At 44.7% G+C, this 19,078-nt stretch overlaps 2 protein-coding genes across 3 annotated transcripts in view; one reads left to right on the forward strand and one right to left on the reverse strand.

Annotated features, from left to right (window-relative positions):
* The window catches only part of RYR3 (ryanodine receptor 3), a 584,152-nt gene extending 571,030 nt beyond the window's left edge, over nucleotides 1-13,122 (forward strand). For both annotated transcript variants that reach the window (XM_025390215.1, XM_025390216.1), the window contains 10 exons: nucleotides 895-937; nucleotides 1,368-1,495; nucleotides 2,228-2,288; nucleotides 2,596-2,742; nucleotides 5,456-5,590; nucleotides 7,293-7,449; nucleotides 8,116-8,180; nucleotides 8,560-8,660; nucleotides 11,263-11,314; nucleotides 12,166-13,122. In XM_025390215.1, the coding sequence (XP_025246000.1) occupies nucleotides 895-937; nucleotides 1,368-1,495; nucleotides 2,228-2,288; nucleotides 2,596-2,742; nucleotides 5,456-5,590; nucleotides 7,293-7,449; nucleotides 8,116-8,180; nucleotides 8,560-8,660; nucleotides 11,263-11,314; nucleotides 12,166-12,261 (985 nt within the window). In that variant the 3' untranslated portion in view covers nucleotides 12,262-13,122. The remainder of the gene's footprint in view (nucleotides 1-894; nucleotides 938-1,367; nucleotides 1,496-2,227; nucleotides 2,289-2,595; nucleotides 2,743-5,455; nucleotides 5,591-7,292; nucleotides 7,450-8,115; nucleotides 8,181-8,559; nucleotides 8,661-11,262; nucleotides 11,315-12,165) is intronic.
* Nucleotides 13,123-13,247: 125 nt separating this feature from the next.
* Nucleotides 13,248-19,078, reverse strand: part of AVEN (apoptosis and caspase activation inhibitor) — a 187,882-nt gene continuing 182,051 nt past the window's right edge. The window contains exons 4-6 of the mRNA XM_025390219.1: nucleotides 17,592-17,687; nucleotides 14,511-14,871; nucleotides 13,248-13,736 (exon numbers count right to left, since the gene is read on the reverse strand). Of these exons, the coding sequence (XP_025246004.1) occupies nucleotides 13,621-13,736; nucleotides 14,511-14,871; nucleotides 17,592-17,687 (573 nt within the window). The 3' untranslated portion in view covers nucleotides 13,248-13,620. The remainder of the gene's footprint in view (nucleotides 13,737-14,510; nucleotides 14,872-17,591; nucleotides 17,688-19,078) is intronic.

The following is a 19,078-nucleotide window of genomic DNA, read 5'->3' on the forward strand; positions in this document are numbered from 1 at the left end:
AGGGAACTGTTGTGTTCCAGAACCGAAAAGAATGAATCAAATAAAGGAAAACGACGGTAAGAATGCATGCACCAAAGGCCAGAGGCTCCTAGGCTGCAACCCAGCCTTACAAGGAACTCCCACAGGAAGGCTTCAGTAAGTCTGGATAAGAACAACATAGTTGCAATGGTTTTTTCCAACATTCCTGAAGATGACAGTTCTTTCTTAACTTTAACAATAAGAAATATTTGCAGTGGAGCTGGTACAAGCTACAGACAGAAGATAGATCATCTCTCTGGGGATGTTAGGGGATGGTACAGAACCACCTCCAAAAAGAGAGGGATCCAACTCCCGGAGGAAAGCAGGCCCTGCGGCATTACGTGGAAATAGAAAATAGAGTGGAAAAGCCCTCAGTTTAAAAAATCCAATGTAAATAAAGTAAAGGTGATTCCCAGACTGGAAACTCCATGAAGTTAGGGACTTTCCACCACATCCCACATCCCGCATCCCCATTATCTACCCCAGAAGCTGACATAAAGTCGTGACTCATTGAATGGAATGCCTGTGTTTTCTGTAGCATTTTGTTTCTGGTTATACTGGGATTAGGGAAAGGATTTAGAAACATATATCTGTCTCTAATCTGTCATCACAGTTCTTGGCTCCAAATCATAATTCTGAGGCAGAAACTGCCCCGTGGCCTTCTGAGTGTTTCAGAAGCCAATACAAAGTAGTGAAACCAGATGTGACTCAGTAGACCTGTGATGACTCTGAACTTCAATCAGATCTTGAATTCTTTGGTGAGCAGGACACAAATCAAAAAGATCCCAGATCCAGGCACTCACGCTGAAAAGTTTCTTGATGTGTTTTCCTTGATGTTAAGAATGAAGAACCAACCTTTTTCGTTTTCTTTTTCAGATCTTTTCCTAATAACTACTGGGACAAGTTTGTAAAGAGGAAGGTATGCCTTGTTAGTGGGGGTGAGCTCCGTGCTCACAAAAAACTGGTTTATGTTTAAGTTCCCCACATACAAACATGAGTAAATGTGATGCTACTTTTATGATGATATCTCAAGAAGAGTAAGTCACAGAAGGGGTTGGTTATGAGCATATGTAGCTTTTTGGCTTCATTCATACACTCATCTGCCTTAAACAAGTGAACACGATCCTCATGGTTTTCTGCATAGTAGATGTTGTTTTTTACAGTTATCATTTAATTGTCCTTCATTGCTTTTTTCTCTGGGTTTTCTCTTTTTTCTGCGTTTTGAACTGTGTCTTAATCTGCCCCTTGGAAGACTGCCCATAGGGCAGCAAAGCTCTGAAGAACCCAGAGCTAGAAAATATCTGGTGGTGGCGTGTGGCCTGAGCTCACCCTGTCATCCTTTGCTTCAGGTGATCAACAAGTATGGAGATCTCTACGGAGCAGAGCGCATTGCTGAACTTCTGGGTTTGGACAAAAATGCTCTTGACTTCAGCCCAGTAGAAGAGACCAAAGCAGAGGCGGCTTCTCTGGTGTCATGGTACAAAAGACTTAGGAGTTCAAATCCAAAGCAGCTAAAATAGATCCTTTGTTTTTCCACTCCTCTTCAGCTGCTTGAGGGAGAAATCACAACCATGTCTTTGTTCTCTGGGCTCTGGGCTGGCTTAGGTGTTGCTTCTAGGTTCTCACACATTGGGAGAGCACTGCTTTAAAATTTTGAAAACCAATACATTTTTGTGCCCTATAGAGCTGAAAGAGAAAGTCTAATTAAAATTTTCAGGTTGGGCTGGTGCAGCGGCTCACATCTGTAATCCCAGCATTTTGGGAGGCTGAGGTGGGCGGATCACGAGGTCAGGAGTTCGAGACCAGCCTGGCCAACTTAGTGAAACCCCTGTCTCTACTAAGAATACAAAAAAAAATTAGCCGGGCATGGTGATGGGCACCTGTAGTCCCAGCTACTTGGGAGGCTGAGGCAAGAGAATCGCTTGAACCTGGGAGGCGGAGGTTGCAGTCAGCCGAAATCACGCCACTACACTCCAGCCTGGGTGACAAAGCGAGACTCCGTCTCAAAAAGAAAAAAGAAAAAAAAAATTCAGGCTATGTGATTCAACCATTCTCTTGTCTCATGGGGAACACGTACAACTCGATAAAGCTGAGAGCCATATTTAGGTTATTAAACCTGGGAGAAAAAAAAACTTACTTTTTCCCCCTTATTAAGCACTTAACTACCTCTTGACATTTCTAAGTTTTAAAATTGCGTGTTCTTCTCTAGGCTAAGTTCCATAGACATGAAGTACCATATCTGGAAGCTTGGAGTTGTGTTTACTGACAACGTAAGTATTGTACCTGGAGAAACAAAATTCTGTACCCCAGGTTCAGGGATGCCACAGAGAAGCAAGCTATGCAGGATGCTCAGAAAGATTCAGGGATTGCTTATCAAAGACCAAGAGCCTTCTACGTGCTGGGGGAACACTTATACAATGGTTTGAGGTAGATGAGGCCTACTTGACAGTTCTTGGGCCAGCTCACAGCACCTAAACCCCCTCTATCCTCAGTTTGTCCCCCAAAATAAGAAAAAATGGTTTAATGAGCACATTATGAGGCAAAAATGCTTAAAAAGCTGCTTTCTTCCATTCCCAGTCCTTTCTGTACCTTGCCTGGTATACAACCATGTCAGTCCTGGGCCACTACAATAACTTCTTCTTTGCTGCTCACCTGCTGGATATCGCAATGGGCTTCAAGACACTGAGGACCATTCTGTCATCTGTAACTCACAATGGCAAACAGGTACTGGTTTCTACTGATGCAGAACAGAATGAATCCTATATGCATAGGGAAAAAAAACAGGTAGTATACAGTGTATGACAGGAAGGAATGTGTCGTGGTGTATAATGTACTTTCCTTGGCCAAACACTTGAACTAATGGTGATTGTTTTTGCAGAATTGTAGCCAATTGAAAATATAACTGCAACCATCATGTAAAAAGCATAAGACCTTGATTCAGTGACCCCTGATATTTAGACCAACCAGGGGAGGGAGGGAGGTGATGGACACGTCAGAATAACCTTGGAGATCTTTTTTTTTCTTTCCTTCTTTTTTTTTTTTTTTGAGACAGAGTCTCACTCTATAGTCCGGGCTGGAATGCAGTGGTGGGATCTCGGCTCACTGCAACCTCCGCCTCCCAGGTCGCAGTTCAAGCAATTCTCCTGTCTCAGCCTCCCAAGTAGCTGGGGTTACAGGTACATGCTACCATGCCCAGCTAATTTTTGTATTTTTAGTTTCACCATGTTGGCCAGGCTGGTCTTGAACTCCTGATCTCAGGTGATCCACCTGCCTCGGCCTCCCGAAGTGCTGGGTTTACAGGTGTGAGCCACCATGCCCGGCCGGAGATCTTTTTAAGGTCTACCCCTTCCTCCATGAATCTGATATATTCCCTGGGGGTTAGCAAGTAGCCGTACACAGAAAACTCCCCAGGTATTTCTGATATCTGCATCCAATTAAGAACCAATGATTTCAGACACACACATATGTATATGGTTGTTTTATACACAGTACACATTTTATATGGGTGTGTATATATATAATATAGTTAATACATATTACATAGCTAATATATAATCAAGGAATTGACTCTGACAATATACAGATTAGATATTGATGAGACTGGATAGAGCAATGGCTATAACCATGTTAAAATCTTCTAATGGCTCCGCCTTGAGTACAGATTCAAACTGTTGAGGGTTTCATTCCTCATTAAGTACAAGTCAAGATGGAAGTTAAAATGTGCCAAGCTCATGCCCTGTCCCAGTTACGGTGACAGTCGCACAACTACCTGCTAAGGTAGATGTTAGGCTCCCTTTACAGATAAGAGAACTGAGGCTCAGAGAGGCTAAATGTCTCACCCAAGACCACACAGCTGCTAAGTGGCAGAGCTTAGATTCAACCCCTTTTCTTCCCTGATGCAAAGTTCAAGTTCTTTCTTTTTTCCTAAACCAACTGCTTTCTGCGAGGTCTGCTCTCCGAGGTTTGAGCGACTGTTCCTCCCCCGAGTCTGCTGAATACATTTCCTCTGGTGCTATCTTCACACTTGTGCCCACTCCCTTTTGTGTCGCTCCTTGAAGACAAAGCTCTGATCATGCTGATATTCGTGTCTCCCAGCTCAATGCCTAGTCCTTGAGAGAGGTCAGATGTGCAAGTCCCGTGTACCCCTCACTTAAGCCACTGAGTTCGCACTCCTAAAGCCTGGAAGTAAGCGAGGCCCTAGGACACCGCAAACGGCCTGGGCAGAATTCTCGGTAATAAAAAGTGTGACTCAGCTCCACCATGGTAATTTTTAGAGTGCCTTCAAAGTTGTGATAATTATCCAGTGCATGATTATTTATGAAATAGTATAAGGTAGGGATACCCAGCAGTCCAAAGAACCTTTGGTTTGTTTTTGTTTTGAGACGGAGTCCCGCTCTGCCATCAGGCTGAAGTGCAGTGTAGCGATCTCGGCTCACTGCAACCTCCGACTCCCGGGTTCAAGTGATTCTCCTGCCTCAGCCTCCCGAGTAGCTGGGATTACAGGCACACACCACCACGCCCAGCTAATTTTTGTATTTTTAGTAGAGATGGGGTGTTGCCATGTTGGCCAGGATGGTCTCGATCTCCTGACCTCATGATCCGCCCACCTCAGCCTCCCAAAGTGCTGGGATTACAGGCGTGAGCCACCGTGCCCGGCCTGGGGTTTTTTAAGAAGCAACATTAGAGTAGAAGCTGCATTGTGAAGCCTCAGGTAAGAGCTAGCTCTGTATGAACAACAACAAAACACATATACCCCTCATAGCACCTTCACTATTCAATACTTAAGTTCCTTTATATTTTACTTATGCCCAATCTAATACCCTATACATTAGTCTGTTTGGGCTGCCAGAACGAAGTACTACAGACGGGTATTTTGTTAAACAACAGACATGTCTTTTCCACAGTTCTGGAGGCGGTGAGTCCAGTGTCACAGTGCCAGCAGGGTTGGTCTCCTCGGGGGCCTCCCTGTGGCTGTGGACAGCCACCCTCTCGCTGCTGCTTCCCCCTCACTGTCCCTTCACATGTGCCTGTGTCTAGCCCCACTCTCTGTGTCCCCAGCTCCTTTTCTTCTAAGGATGCTAGTGAGATTGGCTGCGGGCCCATCTTAACAGCCTCACTCTTTAACTAACTTACTTACCTCTTCGAAGGCTGTATCTCCATCTCCAAATACAGTCCCATTCTGAGGTGCTGGAGGCCAGGACTTCTAACACCCCATCATTACTCTTTCTCCCAGTAAGCCCGCTTCTCTTTACCTGTGGTCCCATCTTTCCTCCTCTGCTTATGGCCTGATGGCTTTCTTAGCCGCCCTCCACCCCTTCCCCATTTCCTCTCCTTGCTGGTCCTCACTGTTCCTCCTTGTTTTCTTAGAGGCTCCTCTGAACCTTTTGAGGTAGAGAAGACCCCACTCCTTTTCCTTTCTCTGTCGTCTCATTCCCAGTTGGTTCTGACGGTTGGTCTCCTGGCCGTGGTGGTGTATCTCTATACTGTGGTGGCTTTCAACTTCTTCCGCAAGTTCTACAACAAAAGTGAAGACGATGACGAGCCTGATATGAAGTGTGACGACATGATGACGGTGAGAGCCCACCCACTGCGGGGCCACCCCACCCCACCCCCTCACTGGGAAGAAGGGCTGCGTAGGGGTGCTCTGGAGAACTAAGTGAGAGCTGTAGAGTTAGTTACAGATCACAGCGGAGATTAGAGTAGAAGACAGATGTCTCCTCCGAACAGGAGTGTCCTGGGAAGACAGAAGTGATGGAGGTAGGTTTCATTACCACACATCTGAGCCCCGTGGAAAGGGAAGCACCCTGCATAGTGGGGTCATCATTCTTCCATATTTTTTCTGGGGTAAAGATGAGACATTATTTTTTGAGACACAGTTTCGCTCTTGTTGCCCAGGCTGGACTGCAGTGGCACCATCTTGGCTCATCACAACCTCCGTCTCCCGGGTTCAAGCGATGCTCCTGCCTCAGCCTCCCTCGTAGCTGGGACTACAGGCATGCACCACCATGCTTGGCTAATTTTGTATTTTTTAGTAGAGATGGGGTTTCTCCATGTTGGTCAGGCTGGTCTCGAACTCCCAACCTCAGGTGATCTGCCCACCTCGGCCTCCCAAAGTGCTGGGAGTACAGGCGTGAGCCACCGTGCCTGGCCAAGATGAGACATTATGATGAATGAAACCTGTGTCTAAATTTCATGGGAGTCGAGCTTTGATCGTTGTCTCAGAACCGAGAGCAAAGTCCCATGGGCCGGGATTGAGCACTTCATTTCTTTCAGCAAGCCAGTCAGGGGTTCCTTCCGGACAGCCACCATCGGCTGAAGAACACAAAAGCAGCAGGAGGAGGTTTGGAGTGGGGAGGGGGAGTCCTGTCAGGCCAGAGCTTCGTGAGAAAAAAGGCACCGCCCAGAGTAAGCCAGCTTGGCTGCAGCAGCATCTCCAGTTTATTTTGACCAGATTTCAGAAAAAGAACATGTGTCTCAGGGACAGGGGACAGTGAACTGCCCAGTCTGTGAGCATCTCTGTGAAAGAGGCGATGCTTCTTGACGAAAACCTCTCCATGTGCTTTCTTGGGCCAAGCACCGTCATGAGACAGCAGCACCAGCGCCTAGAGTACTAGTATGACCAGCATGTCTTCAGGCTGCCCCTGGCTTTTGCTTTTCCAGGTTTAAGACAATCCTTTCTCTGTGTGTCTAACCCATCCCATCAGGTGGAGAGAAGAGGCTGCCCTGCTCAGTGGGCCTGGGCCTAGATTGGCTCAAACCTGCAGAGCAGGAGGAGCAGAAAGGTCCGTTATATTTGACCTTCCTGCTGCCGGAACCCCTGCCCCACCAGGTGTAAGGGGAACACAGAAGAAGAAGAGGGGGCCTATTTTGCAGTTTAAGGCACAGCCTGAAGGCCAGGCTAACAGTCTTAATGAGGAAAAATTAGTATCTGGCATAGGCGATGCACATCAAGGCTTAAAGATCTTTTAACTTACATCCACCTTAAATGAATTCTGCTCTATCAAATAGTTCAAAACTGTTTTCTTTTTGATGGGCCTAAAAATACCTTTTAAAAGCCTAAATGTAACAACAGGCTTTCCATCTTTGTAGATGTCAGACTGTCCAGAGGGTGTAGTGGACAGCAGCTAGCAGCATGAATACTGGAACCTCTGAAGAGTTCCCCTCTCCGGGCTCAGGGCTGCCATAATCTGACCGAATCATATGAATGATCTGACCATCTTGCTAAAAACAGAACTGTGACTTGTGCCTAAATCGCCATTATTTTTCTTCTCTAGTGTTACCTTTTCCACATGTACGTGGGAGTGAGAGCAGGAGGTGGCATTGGTGACGAGATTGAAGACCCTGCTGGTGATCCTTATGAAATGTATCGCATTGTCTTTGACATTACCTTTTTCTTCTTTGTCATTGTCATCTTGCTGGCCATCATTCAAGGTATGATTACCAATTATGTTGAGTATGAACAGGTTTTAATCTAGTTATTTTTGCCTTCTTGCATCTGTGACTTAATTGGTTTATGAAGAAGTGTGTGAATTCATTTACTTGTTAATTTAGCAAGAGCTAATTTAGCATCTACTATACCTGAGGCCTTGGCTATATATAAAGCCAAAGACACACCCAGGCACAGTTATAAGCTTCATCCATACAGAAGAACCCCTTCCTTCTGTTCCTCTACTCTGAATTATTTCCTCCTCACTTCTGCTTCTGAGATCTCTCCTGCGGCTAGTCTTGTCCTCTTCATTTTCCTCCCAGAGAGAGAGGGAGGGAGGGTAGGAGCAGAGGAGCTGGACAGTGCAGGGGAGGGGAGGGAGAGAATGGTATTTCAGTCAATAGCTTGTCAAGATTGGAGAAAGATGATGAATTTAAGGGAGAAGCAAGTAGCTAACAGCACTGCATAGTGTCGAAAGGTAGAGTTGGGAGGAACAACGTGAAATTGTTAGAAACACGAGTATTATTTTTCTAATTTTGCTTTGAGTGTTTCAGCTTGATAATTCACTTTAACAGAACAAAGTAGCTTCTTCCAATCCCTCTATCATTCCTCTACCCCTGAACCATTGAACCACTCTACAGATTGCTTTGTCTTTGTATTTAAAATTCCAGGTCTTATTATTGATGCTTTCGGAGAGCTGAGAGACCAGCAGGAACAAGTGCGAGAAGATATGGAGGTAATGTTCCTCTAACTACTAATCCCAGCTCTATTTTAATATCCCCAGAAGCAAGTGGATTTTTTAAACAATAGGTTTTACTATTACTTAGGGCCAGTACTAAGCAAGACCACAGTTTGTTTTCTATGCCCTGTGCTCTGCCCTCTGCCATACCACTGCCAGGCCTGCCACTCTGCTGCCGCCTTCACTGTCCCATAATCAGAGGGAGCAGTATCCTCAGCTAACCAGGAGCTAAGTGTGTGGTATCACTGAGTGAATGTCTAATAGCCAAAAGCATGAGAAAGTTTTCATTGTCCCTCAATTCGATAGAATCATGACAGTTTTCTCTCCTGCCTATATTATGCCTACAAATGCCTTTTCTGCCTGTTATTTTTCTTAGACCAAATGTTTCATCTGTGGGATTGGCAATGACTACTTTGACACGACCCCTCATGGTTTTGAAACACATACATTACAAGAGCACAACTTAGCCAACTACTTGTGAGTATTCTAGGTTAACAGAACTGATGGGAGTTGTAGCATAGAGAAAGCCAATTATGTCATATAGTTCAGTCTCTGCTGGAAAAAGAGTAACCAGAACAGAACTTCCAGGAGTCCCCATGAACCTGTACCTTTGTCCGTAGACTCTGCCTCTCCCATGTGTGACAGACGTGTGTTGTGGACAATTCCTGCTCCTAGCAAAAGGCCAGCCCTTCAACCTGTGATTGGATTCCATCCAGGACACATACCTCCAGCAATTTCTCTTTCTCTACTGGACTTCTATCACCATATAAATACGCTTTTTTAAAATCCTAAACAAAAATCTGTGGCCCCACTTTTACTTCCAACTATAGCCCTACTTCTTTTTCCCTTTCAGCACCATGGACAGCTGTCCATGCTCACTCACTGTCTTCAGTTTTTCGCTTCTCATTCTCCTGTGAACCTCCTTCTGGCAGGCTTTCCTCCACACCACATCCTAAGACTGGGTCTTATCAAAGGGGCCTGTAACCTGCATGTTTTTAAATTCTGTGGTCAGTTTTCAGGCCTCCTCATGTCTGTCCTTTCTCATTAATAGCTAAGCCCCATGACCTGGGATATTTTTGGGCATGTCTGTTTTCATACCACCGTTTTTTTTTTTTTTTTGAGACAGTGCCTTGCTCTGTTGCCCAGGTTGGAGTGCAATCTTGGCTCACTGCATCCCCTGCTTCCCGGGTTCAAGCGATTCTTCTGCCTCAGCCTGCTGAGGAGCTGGGATTACAGGCGCCTGCCATCACACCCAGCTAATTTTTACATTTTTGTAGAGATGGGAGTTTCCCCATGTTGGCCAGGCTGGTCTTGAACTCCTGACCTCAGGTGATCTGCCTGCCTCAGCCTCCCAGTGCTAGGATTACAGGCGTGAGCCATCACGCCCGGCCCTTTCATACTGCTTTATCCCAGCACCTAGAACAATGCCTGGCACCCAGTAGGCAACTAATAAATGTTTTACTTCTTCTAAGGTAAAGCATTCACTGAAGAACAAGTTACCTGAACCTACTGGGTACTAGGGACTTCCTATAAAACTTAAAATCTTACAGAAGAGTATATAGATTTTATTACCTGATAACTCAGACCCTATAACTGATCATTTACAAGAAAAAAAATCCTGGGCTCTGCTCCCCAGCCTAGCTCTTCCCCCTTCTCTCTCTATTTTGTAGCTTAGAGAGTCATCTTTCTTTCCTTTCTCTCTTTCTCTTTCGAGATAGGGTCTCACCCTGTTGCCCAGGCTCAAGTGCAGTGGTGTGATCTTGGCTCACTGCAACCTCCACCTCCCAGGCTCAAGCCATCCTCCCGCCTCAGCCTCCTGAGCAGCTGGGACAGACACACCACTCATTTAGCACCAGCTTTTTTTTTGGTATTTTTTGGTAGAGATGGGGTTTTGCCATATTCCCCCAGGCTGGTCTCGAACTCCTGAGCCCAAGCAATCCACCCACCCTTGCCTCCCAGAATGCTGGGATTAGAGCTGAGCCCTCATCTTTCGCAGATGACAGACCAGTGGAAGGATGCTGTCATTTGGGTTGGAACCCCTTCTGTGCCTTCCCATGGTCCTGCTACACTGGTCTCTTTCCTGTCTCTATCCCCTCTAGGAGCAAGCTTGAGGGGAAGGAACCCAACTTGTTCATATTTGAGCCTCCCACCCAAAATGGTGCTTTGTCAAGTAAATGTGCTAGGCAAGGAATGATGTCCCAAGCCCCTAAGAATCAAACCGGATAAAGAGATTAACCCTGCTTTCTTTCTCAGTAAACAAGAAGGGGAAAGGCAATAAACCTACTTAGAGCTGCTACTGTGGGCCAGGACCTGAAGCTCTAAACACAGTATCACCCTGACAGAACTCCAGATCTGGGGCTCAGGCTCTCCACCCTCAGGACAGGATTTCTACTTTCTCATATCGCCAGCCTCACCATCCTTTTCCTGAAGGGCACGAGCCTGGTTCCTTTGGAAACTGTCTCTGAGATCATGTAATGTGAGCTGAGAGTTCAGCCCCTGCCCCCTGGGATACTTATGTGTCACAGACAAACTCAAACCTAAGACACAGATCACAAAGCAAGTGAAACGGCACTGGCATTCCCCCAGCTATCTATCATAAAAACAAAACTAGACTTCAGGAAGAATCAGAGCAACTCAGCGAGATTAAATACTTTCTAACTTTTCCATGACAGATATTCTTGAGACACACACATCATTTCAATTCTATATTTTTATGAGATGACAAATGGCCTGTTAAATATTCTATGGTAAGAATTTGGGCTACCATTTGTTTTATTAGAATTTTGTTAACAATAAAATGGTGGCCAAAATGCTACCTTGCAAGTGATCTTAGCTCGAGGTTTAGGGATGGCAAAAAGCATCTCTCCTCATGAAGTGGCTAATTTCGAGATTCATGTGTGCTACTATGATGGACACAAATGATGGTGTGCGTCCTTATGCCACAGTTCCCTGATTCTTCAAGTCACTGTAGACAGCGTGGGACCAAACAGCCTTTCTGAGCCCTGATTACAGTTAATCCATGCGAATGAACTTGGGTCTTGACCAGAGTATCTAATACTATCTTTTTTCCTCGTTGCAGGTTCTTTCTGATGTATTTGATTAATAAAGATGAAACAGAGCACACGGGTCAGGTGAGAAACAAAATGCCTTCAATTAAGAATCATACACCCGTGTTAGATCTCCCTTTGCTAAACCCTGAGACTGCGTAGGGCATAGGCTATCTGAAATAGATAGATGGCCCCATTAATCCCATGTATGCATTTTTCCATGACCTTTTTGTGACTTAGTAAGAAGCCAAGGTCCTCCTGATTATCCTTCCCAACAAACACTGACATTTTCCAAACGCTTATAGCTACTGCTTCCGACTAGAAGAGCTGGAGGTGGGGAGAACATTACAGAGGAAAAAGACAATGAGGAATGGAGTGGGTGGCTGTAACAAAGCAGAAAAATCGGAGTACAACGGAGTGAGAGACAGCCTAAGAAAGATAAGGAGCTCATGTGTGGGTGACACAGGAGCCTGGAGGTGTGCATGTGAGAGGATGTGTCAAATTTTGTGACTAAATGTGAAAAAGAAACGTAAAGGTAGAGAACAAGGGAGGAAAACGTCAGTTATCAAATTATTCAAATATCAATACCAAACATATCAAATATCTGTCTTTGGCAGAAGTCGCCGGTTTCCAGATCTGGATTTAGCAATAAACGTTCCCTCATGCATTCCTGCGTCCTCCACCAACGGCGTGGAATCAGCTTATTGCTAAATCGTTAAGTCGTTTTAGTGGCAAACATTGGTTGGTTTCAGTTTTGTTTGGGGCACAAGGGGATGTTTCTGCTTCCCTGCCAGCGTGTGTCAGGGAGACACGGCTTCTTGCTCCCCAAACAGCAGAATAGAGCAAGAATGAATGTGCAGACATCAGAGGGTAAAAACAAACTGGGTTTTCGCTTACTGTGGTTTAGAAATAAGCACCCGTTGTTCCCATTTCAGGAATCTTATGTCTGGAAGATGTACCAAGAAAGGTGCTGGGATTTCTTCCCAGCCGGTGACTGCTTTCGTAAACAGTATGAAGATCAGCTTGGATAAATCTGAATGAAAGAAGCGCCACAATTCTGGACAGTCAACTTCCCATGAAATAAAGTCCTCCTTTTACAGTTCTGTAACATATCTGAAATGTGACATTTTCTAAATGCCTCCCTTAAAAAAGCTGTTTGCTAAAAATCTGTGCTATTTTGAAACTGATTTGGCTTTTTGTGCCTAATGGACATATACTGTGGGAGAGAACCTGTCAAAATGTTTAAGAAATGTTAAGGATGGTGAAGAATCAAGTCATCTCTAGGCAAATGCCTTCAAGTTTTTGTTTGTTGGGATGGGAGCATTAGGGAAAGGGCTAGTGAATTATGAAGTCTCGAATGTGTGTAATACCTGAAATTTTAAACACTTGAATGTCACCATGGTATCCAACTTGTGACTCATAGGGTCTGAACTACAAAAGATAATGTTAACTGCAGTCTAATTAATTTTTTCCCATGGTACTTGCTAGTGACTGTATCCAGAAAAGCTTTAAGCAGTTAAAGAAATAGGAAAAAAACCCGACACTTTGTCGACACTGAAATATCGATTAAGTGCCTTAAAACCTCTTTAGATATAGCTATGCAAGTTTTTTATGTTTGTGTTCCAGAAGGACAGTTCCATTCATTAGTTGTGATCTTCTGTCTTACTTTATGAAACTGCACTTGAAGGCTATTCATACAAGTTTTTTTAGTAACAGCGGTCAACTGCTGTTATTAGAAGAAAAGTACTGTACTGAAACTTCAGAAAAAATCTCAACCTTATGCCAAAATGGAGTAATGCTTTATGGTCCTTGTAAGTAGTGGAGCTGCTATGTTGAGGTGAATCTCCTCAAATACAATGAAGTGCCCACTGCAATAAAGTAATACATACCAACATCTCTGTGGTTTGGCCTCTTGGAATGTACCACTTCTGGTTGATTCTACAGCTCCTCTGTGACTGCTGGGAAAGGGGACATGCGACAAATTGCCCAGGGCCCCACACAAGAAAGAAAGAAAAACTGGACAGACTAGCATTTGTTTATTTTGGCCAAATGCAAGCCTTGTTTGTTTGCATCTATTCTCTTAATCAGCAGCAGCACCTGCTATGCTGTAAACACTGCAAGGAAGGAGGCTAGAAACAAGGGCCAGAGTATATATCCCACCCTTGAGGGAATCTATTCGATTACTAAGCCAGAAAAACAAATGCAACAAGCTGCTTCAATGTATTCTTTCAGATGTCAAACACAGAGGTAGGCATTTACTGCTGTGAGCACAATGGAACACACTAGCTTGGGGCATGCTTGTAAACTGGCTGTTCCTGAAGGACAGCCTTATGCCCACCTGCCCTTAGAAGGCAACCAAGATTTGCTTCAGGCACTTTTTTTTCCCCATTTTAGGAAATCATGCTGTCCAACCAGTCTTCCAGCTCTTCCTCGGTAACATGTCTGGATGTACTTGGTTGCTCAGGTTCCATGTTCTTTTCTTCAGTCACAGATGGTTTTGCACAAACTGGGGAAATAAAAACAATGTTAACACCCTCAGATGCTTCCCTCAGGTTTGTTCCCAGATAGAATCCAGCCCTAATTATTACTTTCCTTACAACAAGGGGAAACATTCTCGTCATTGTTACTCCCTAAGATGATACAGTCACATCTGAACAAAAAAGCTGGGTAGAGGATTCCCTCTATTCTGAAGTTGAACTTCACACCTTGCTAGTTGGTTTTGTTTTTTTTTTTTTTAAAGACCAACAGCTCAGTTTTCTCTTTACTATTATTGTAGCAGTCCTGGAAAATTCAAGGATCTTAAATGCAATACATGGATGTGGCAGTCACCCCGGGCCCCTCTACACCAGATGGGCCACCTCTCACAGGACATGCAGAAAGTAGAATGTGACGTTCTTTTGTCAAAATGTAAGATTGAAATAGCAAGAAAAAAGTACGAAGAGGTGGCCTGTCAGTCGAGTAGAAGGTCCACTGCCGAACGGCTGAAGGCTACAGGTATCCCAATGCCTTGTGATAGCAGAAATTCCATTTGCAGCCCCAGGTTTCTACTGCAATCAGGCAGGTAGCAGCTTTGGAAGCTCGGTGTGTCGAGTGAGAGGAAGGTTGTCAGAAAGGTCAGCTCAGGGTGAAGCAGAGATGTGAGCACAGAAATAGATGTCAGTGGACAACACTGGATCAATGTCAGACACCGAGAGGGATGTGTGCGGATGTGATGCGGGTGGGGCTGTTCTTGAAAAAACACCAGAATCAAGATTCATGGGGAATAAAAGGAAAGCCATACCTTCCTCCTCTTGGACCACCTCCCCATCTTTCTTGGATTTCAGGTCCTGAGATGTCTGATCTGGTAAGATGTTATCTCCCTCTTTTACAGGTGCATCTAAATTAAGCAACAGATCTAGTTCTTCTTCCAAATGGTCTCCTGCTGACTGCAGTGGGGAAGTGGGTTTCTGAGAATCCGCTGAAGGACCCGGTCTTGGGTTGTCTGTGCCCAGCAACAGAGGGCAGCCAGCAGCCGCAGATTTTAGCTCTGAGATGGGCCCCTTTCCTCCAGGCCCCAAAGGCCCCTTTAACTGCATCCCTAATCCCTTGCCATCATCAGTTCTCTTTGGTTTCACCTGAGGAAGCTCTAAAGGAACTGTGGCCTGAAAGAGAAGTATAAAAAGTGAGTTAAAAATGTGAGTCTTGCCATCTTCGCTTAAGTAAATACATAGGAGGCTGAAGGAAGCCATCAAACTTGGTGACATAGGAAACTCAATTCAGATAGTTCACAAAGTGGCTCCTTTCCAGGCCCTGGCGGGCACCCTTCCTAACATCTGGGGTAAATGTGGGAGACCTCACTGAGACATGCCAGCACTGTGCCTCCCACTCTCCCCACCTCGACCACGTGCTAACTAACTCGGATTTGGAATTAAAAGATCCATGTCTTCCTAGCGCTGGCCTGAAAACTGCCAGAGGAGCACAGGTCTATGTGGCTTTAACACTTAAATCTGTAATGAGACATGAACATCTGTAAAATGTCCCCAAGAAGTAATTAGCAAATCAGATCTGTTCATTGTATTTAAGTGCACTAATATAAAGGTACAGGAACAAATTCACCAGGAAGAGTCTCTTACCAACATCGAGTAAAAAATGCCAGACACAAAAGAAAATACACACAATTCGATGATTATATTTGTAAAATGTTCAAAAACAAACCACAGTATTAGAGGCTAGGCGAGTGAGTGCCTTTTGGGGAGACAGTGACTTGGAGTGCGTCTGAACGGTGGCTTCTGGGGTGCTGACAATATTCTGAGTCTTTATCCGGATGCTCATTCCATGGTTATACTCACATGTGCATTTTTCTGAATCGATGTGATACTTTAATAAAAGTGACAAACTCCCCCGGTGACTGTAATATAAGGTTACAATCTAAGGCTGAGAATCACTGCTTTCGAGGGAAGGCTCCGGGGACTAGCAAGGCCTCACAGGGGGCAGGTTCAGAAGTTCAACCTCCACTGGAGGTCCTGACCCCTTATTTTTACATAAACATCCTGAGCAGACATGGAAGACGGTATGGCTTTATATACAAACAGGAATAGATGTCCAGCATAGTCAGCTGTACGGGGCAATGCTGGGACTTAGTCCTCTGTTCTAATCTCAGAGTCATTTAATTGGTCTGGGGTGGGTGTCTGTTTGTTTTTAACTCCCCCGGTGATTCTAATGTGCGGACAAGGTAGAGAATCCTGCGCTGCAGCATGGGTTGGGGAGAAATGTTTTTAAGTGATTTAACCAGGATTTCAAAGTCACGTAATTATTTTATACCTTTACTCTAATGCCTGCCACTGACATTACATCCTTCACTTTCAAACACTCACAACCACCACTTCCTCTCTGTCCTGAGTCCTGAAGCCTTTATCTCAGCCTTTCCCTGGTGAGTTCTGCTAAACATTCCTCATCCTGTGAGATCAAGCCAAGCACTTCAGAACTTTGAACATCACTGGACATCTCACTAGAGCTCTCCCAAACACCCCCAAATGTTTCCAAAGACTCCCCAGGACATTCCCCCATTAGTGGCAAATGCAGTTTTTTCTAGTTCTCTACCCTGTCCCTAACTGTCCTCCATCCCTGTACTCTGCCTGCTGCCCCAAATGTTAGACTAGTAAATGCACTACAGCAAATGGGTGGGTAACCAATTCATTGCTACGCTCAAGCTTAGCATCACATTCAGCCGCAGAAGGAAGTTGATAATTTCAGTTGCTAGGATTATATGTAAAATAGAATCAGTACGTCTTTTTTTTTTTAATTGTGCCAGAATTTTGAAGCTCTTCATGGCATAGTCTTCGGGCCTCCCCGTCTCTTAGTTCATCAATTACCACTTCATCCTGTTATCTCCTGAATGTGTATGTCTAGTCCTTAATGCTGAACTTTATAGTTCTATATCCAGTTGACTATTATTTCCACTTGGATATCTCAGAGGCACAAACTCATCAAGTCCAAAACTCACCCTTCCTGATCCTGCCTACCACTGAGTTGCACAATTTGGAAAATCTTGAATTTTTTATTGACCACTCTCTCCCAATTTCCAACATATCGCCAAATCCTGTTAATTGTACCTTTGAAAGACCTCAGTACATCTCTGCCATCTCCACCATCACTACTGTAGTCCAAGCGACAGTACTACCCACCTGCACCTGTGCAGCAGCCTCCCCATGTGCCTCCCTCACCTGCTCTGCGCGTGTGCACCTGCACATGCAGACTCACCCCCACGCATGCACTCCGTCCCCACAGTCTTCTCTACTCGGCAGCAGCGTCGCTTTTGTTAATGCAGAGCTGAGTGGGTCTTTCTCGTTTAAATTCCAGCTCAAATGTCCTTATGCTTTAGACCTCAGCTCATCTATGACTGCTTCAGGAAAGCCATTCCTAACCACACCACACGAGAAACTGACTTACTCTAAAAAAACACTGTACTTCACACGACGTATTACAGTTTGTATATGTTTGTGTGACTATTTGATTAATATTCATCTTTCCCAATAGATGAAGTTCCAGAAAGGCAGGAACCATGTCTGCCTGTTCACCACTGTGTCCCTAGTGTCGAACACACAGCAGGATGATGCCTAAATATTTTGAGTAAAATAGCCAGACTTTATATTTTACATTTCACTCAATTCCACTACATTTGATCCTTTAAAATGTTTCAAATATAAAATGTAAAAAAGTAACCTCGAAAACGTTTTGGATTCTCCTTTAAACTTTACCTTGATATGAAACCTTCAGTTTTATAAAGGGAAGCTGACACAGACATCCTGCCGAGGGAAGGGTTTCCCTCTTTTCTCCTCCTGCCCTAATCCACCCGCTTCGAAGACGGCTTCAGGATTTTTACCTGGACCAGTTCAGCAGCAACGTTGAGTCGGAGGGAGAGAGGCAGCTCTTGAAGGGCTCGAACCAATAACTCACTATCCACGTAAAATGCTGAATTCTATACATAGATTAAAAAGAAAATATCAGGTGACAATTAAGTATGACCTTTTGGAAATAAAAGAAGAAACTGTAAATAAATAATCCACTGGAGGTATCTGGCTAGGAATAAGACACATCATACATCACACTTGATGTGTTAAAAGTTTCTGCATCTCCACATTATGATCAGTAAAACCAAAGCTACCTTCCTGAGCCACAGCTCACACTGTCAGAGCAAACAGGGCAATGATCACCCTCCCATCAAGACTGTCCAGGCTGGGCGCAGTGGCTCATGCCTGGAATCCCAGCACTTCAGGAGGCCAAGGCAGGTGGATTCACCTGAGGTTAGGAGTTTGAGACCATCCTGGCCAACATAGTGAAACCCTGTCTCTACTAAAAAATACAAAAAGTTAACCGGGCATGGTGGCTGATGCCTGTAATCCCAGTTGCTCAGGAGGCTGAGGGAGAATTGCTTGAACCTGGGAGGCAGAGGCTGCAGTGAGCCGAGATCGTGACATTGCACAACAGCCTGAGCAACAAGAGTGAAACTCCAGCTCAAAAAAAAAAAAAAAAAAGAAGCGTGCCCAGTAACCTGGAAACTGTGGAGTCTTTTGCAATGACTAATAAGCTGAAAGAAAAGCAAGCATTTAATGAAATCTAACCTGATCCCTTCCCTGAATTCAGACTGCTGGCCTTGGATAGAAGAGGAAAGGGCTATTTAGGCAGTGAAGATGGGGCTGACAGGTGGTGTGAAGATTTCAAAGGAGCTGGTCTCCTCAAAAAACAAAAAATAAAATAAAAAATTTTTAAAGCCACTTTGTAAGAAGGCTTTCTTTTTTGGTCACCAGTTTGCCCCACAAAGGTCTGAAGCTTAAGAAAGCCTTAGATAATAAAGTTAGCTGCAGTGAATTGCTTTTAATGCTAAACTGTGAATTTTTAAAATAGGTTTAATTGGAATAATAATAAATCAGCATTTTCTACATGTTTTAAAGTATTCGGTGCATTATTTTTGCCTGGGTAACCCAGCTCCCATGTCAACCTGGTCAACCCTGGCAGCCACTCGCAGTTGGAGTAGAGGACCTGGCCTACGACATCCGGCCACAGACAGGAGCAGACAACACCCACTAAGGATGCTGTGGCGGGTGGGGTGTAAAGAGAAAGGAGACACGCCAATGCTGGGAGAGGGGAGCCAGTCCTGACTATAGGACAAAGCCTTTCTGTCCCACTTCTCTGCCATCAGTGTGCACAGGACCCTGTCTGTGTTGTAAGAATCTGCAAGCCTGAAGCTTCCTCTCTAGCCAGGAATCTTAGCTCTGAGTCTCAGTATCTGTATAAAGGCACACTCTTTAGTGAGAAAAGAACCTGCTATATACTTCACTTTGCAGCTAAGAAACATAGCCTTTAATCAGA

This window comes from Theropithecus gelada, chromosome 7a (assembly GCF_003255815.1).
Source record: "Theropithecus gelada isolate Dixy chromosome 7a, Tgel_1.0, whole genome shotgun sequence".
NCBI classification, from domain to species: Eukaryota; Metazoa; Chordata; class Mammalia; order Primates; family Cercopithecidae; genus Theropithecus; species Theropithecus gelada.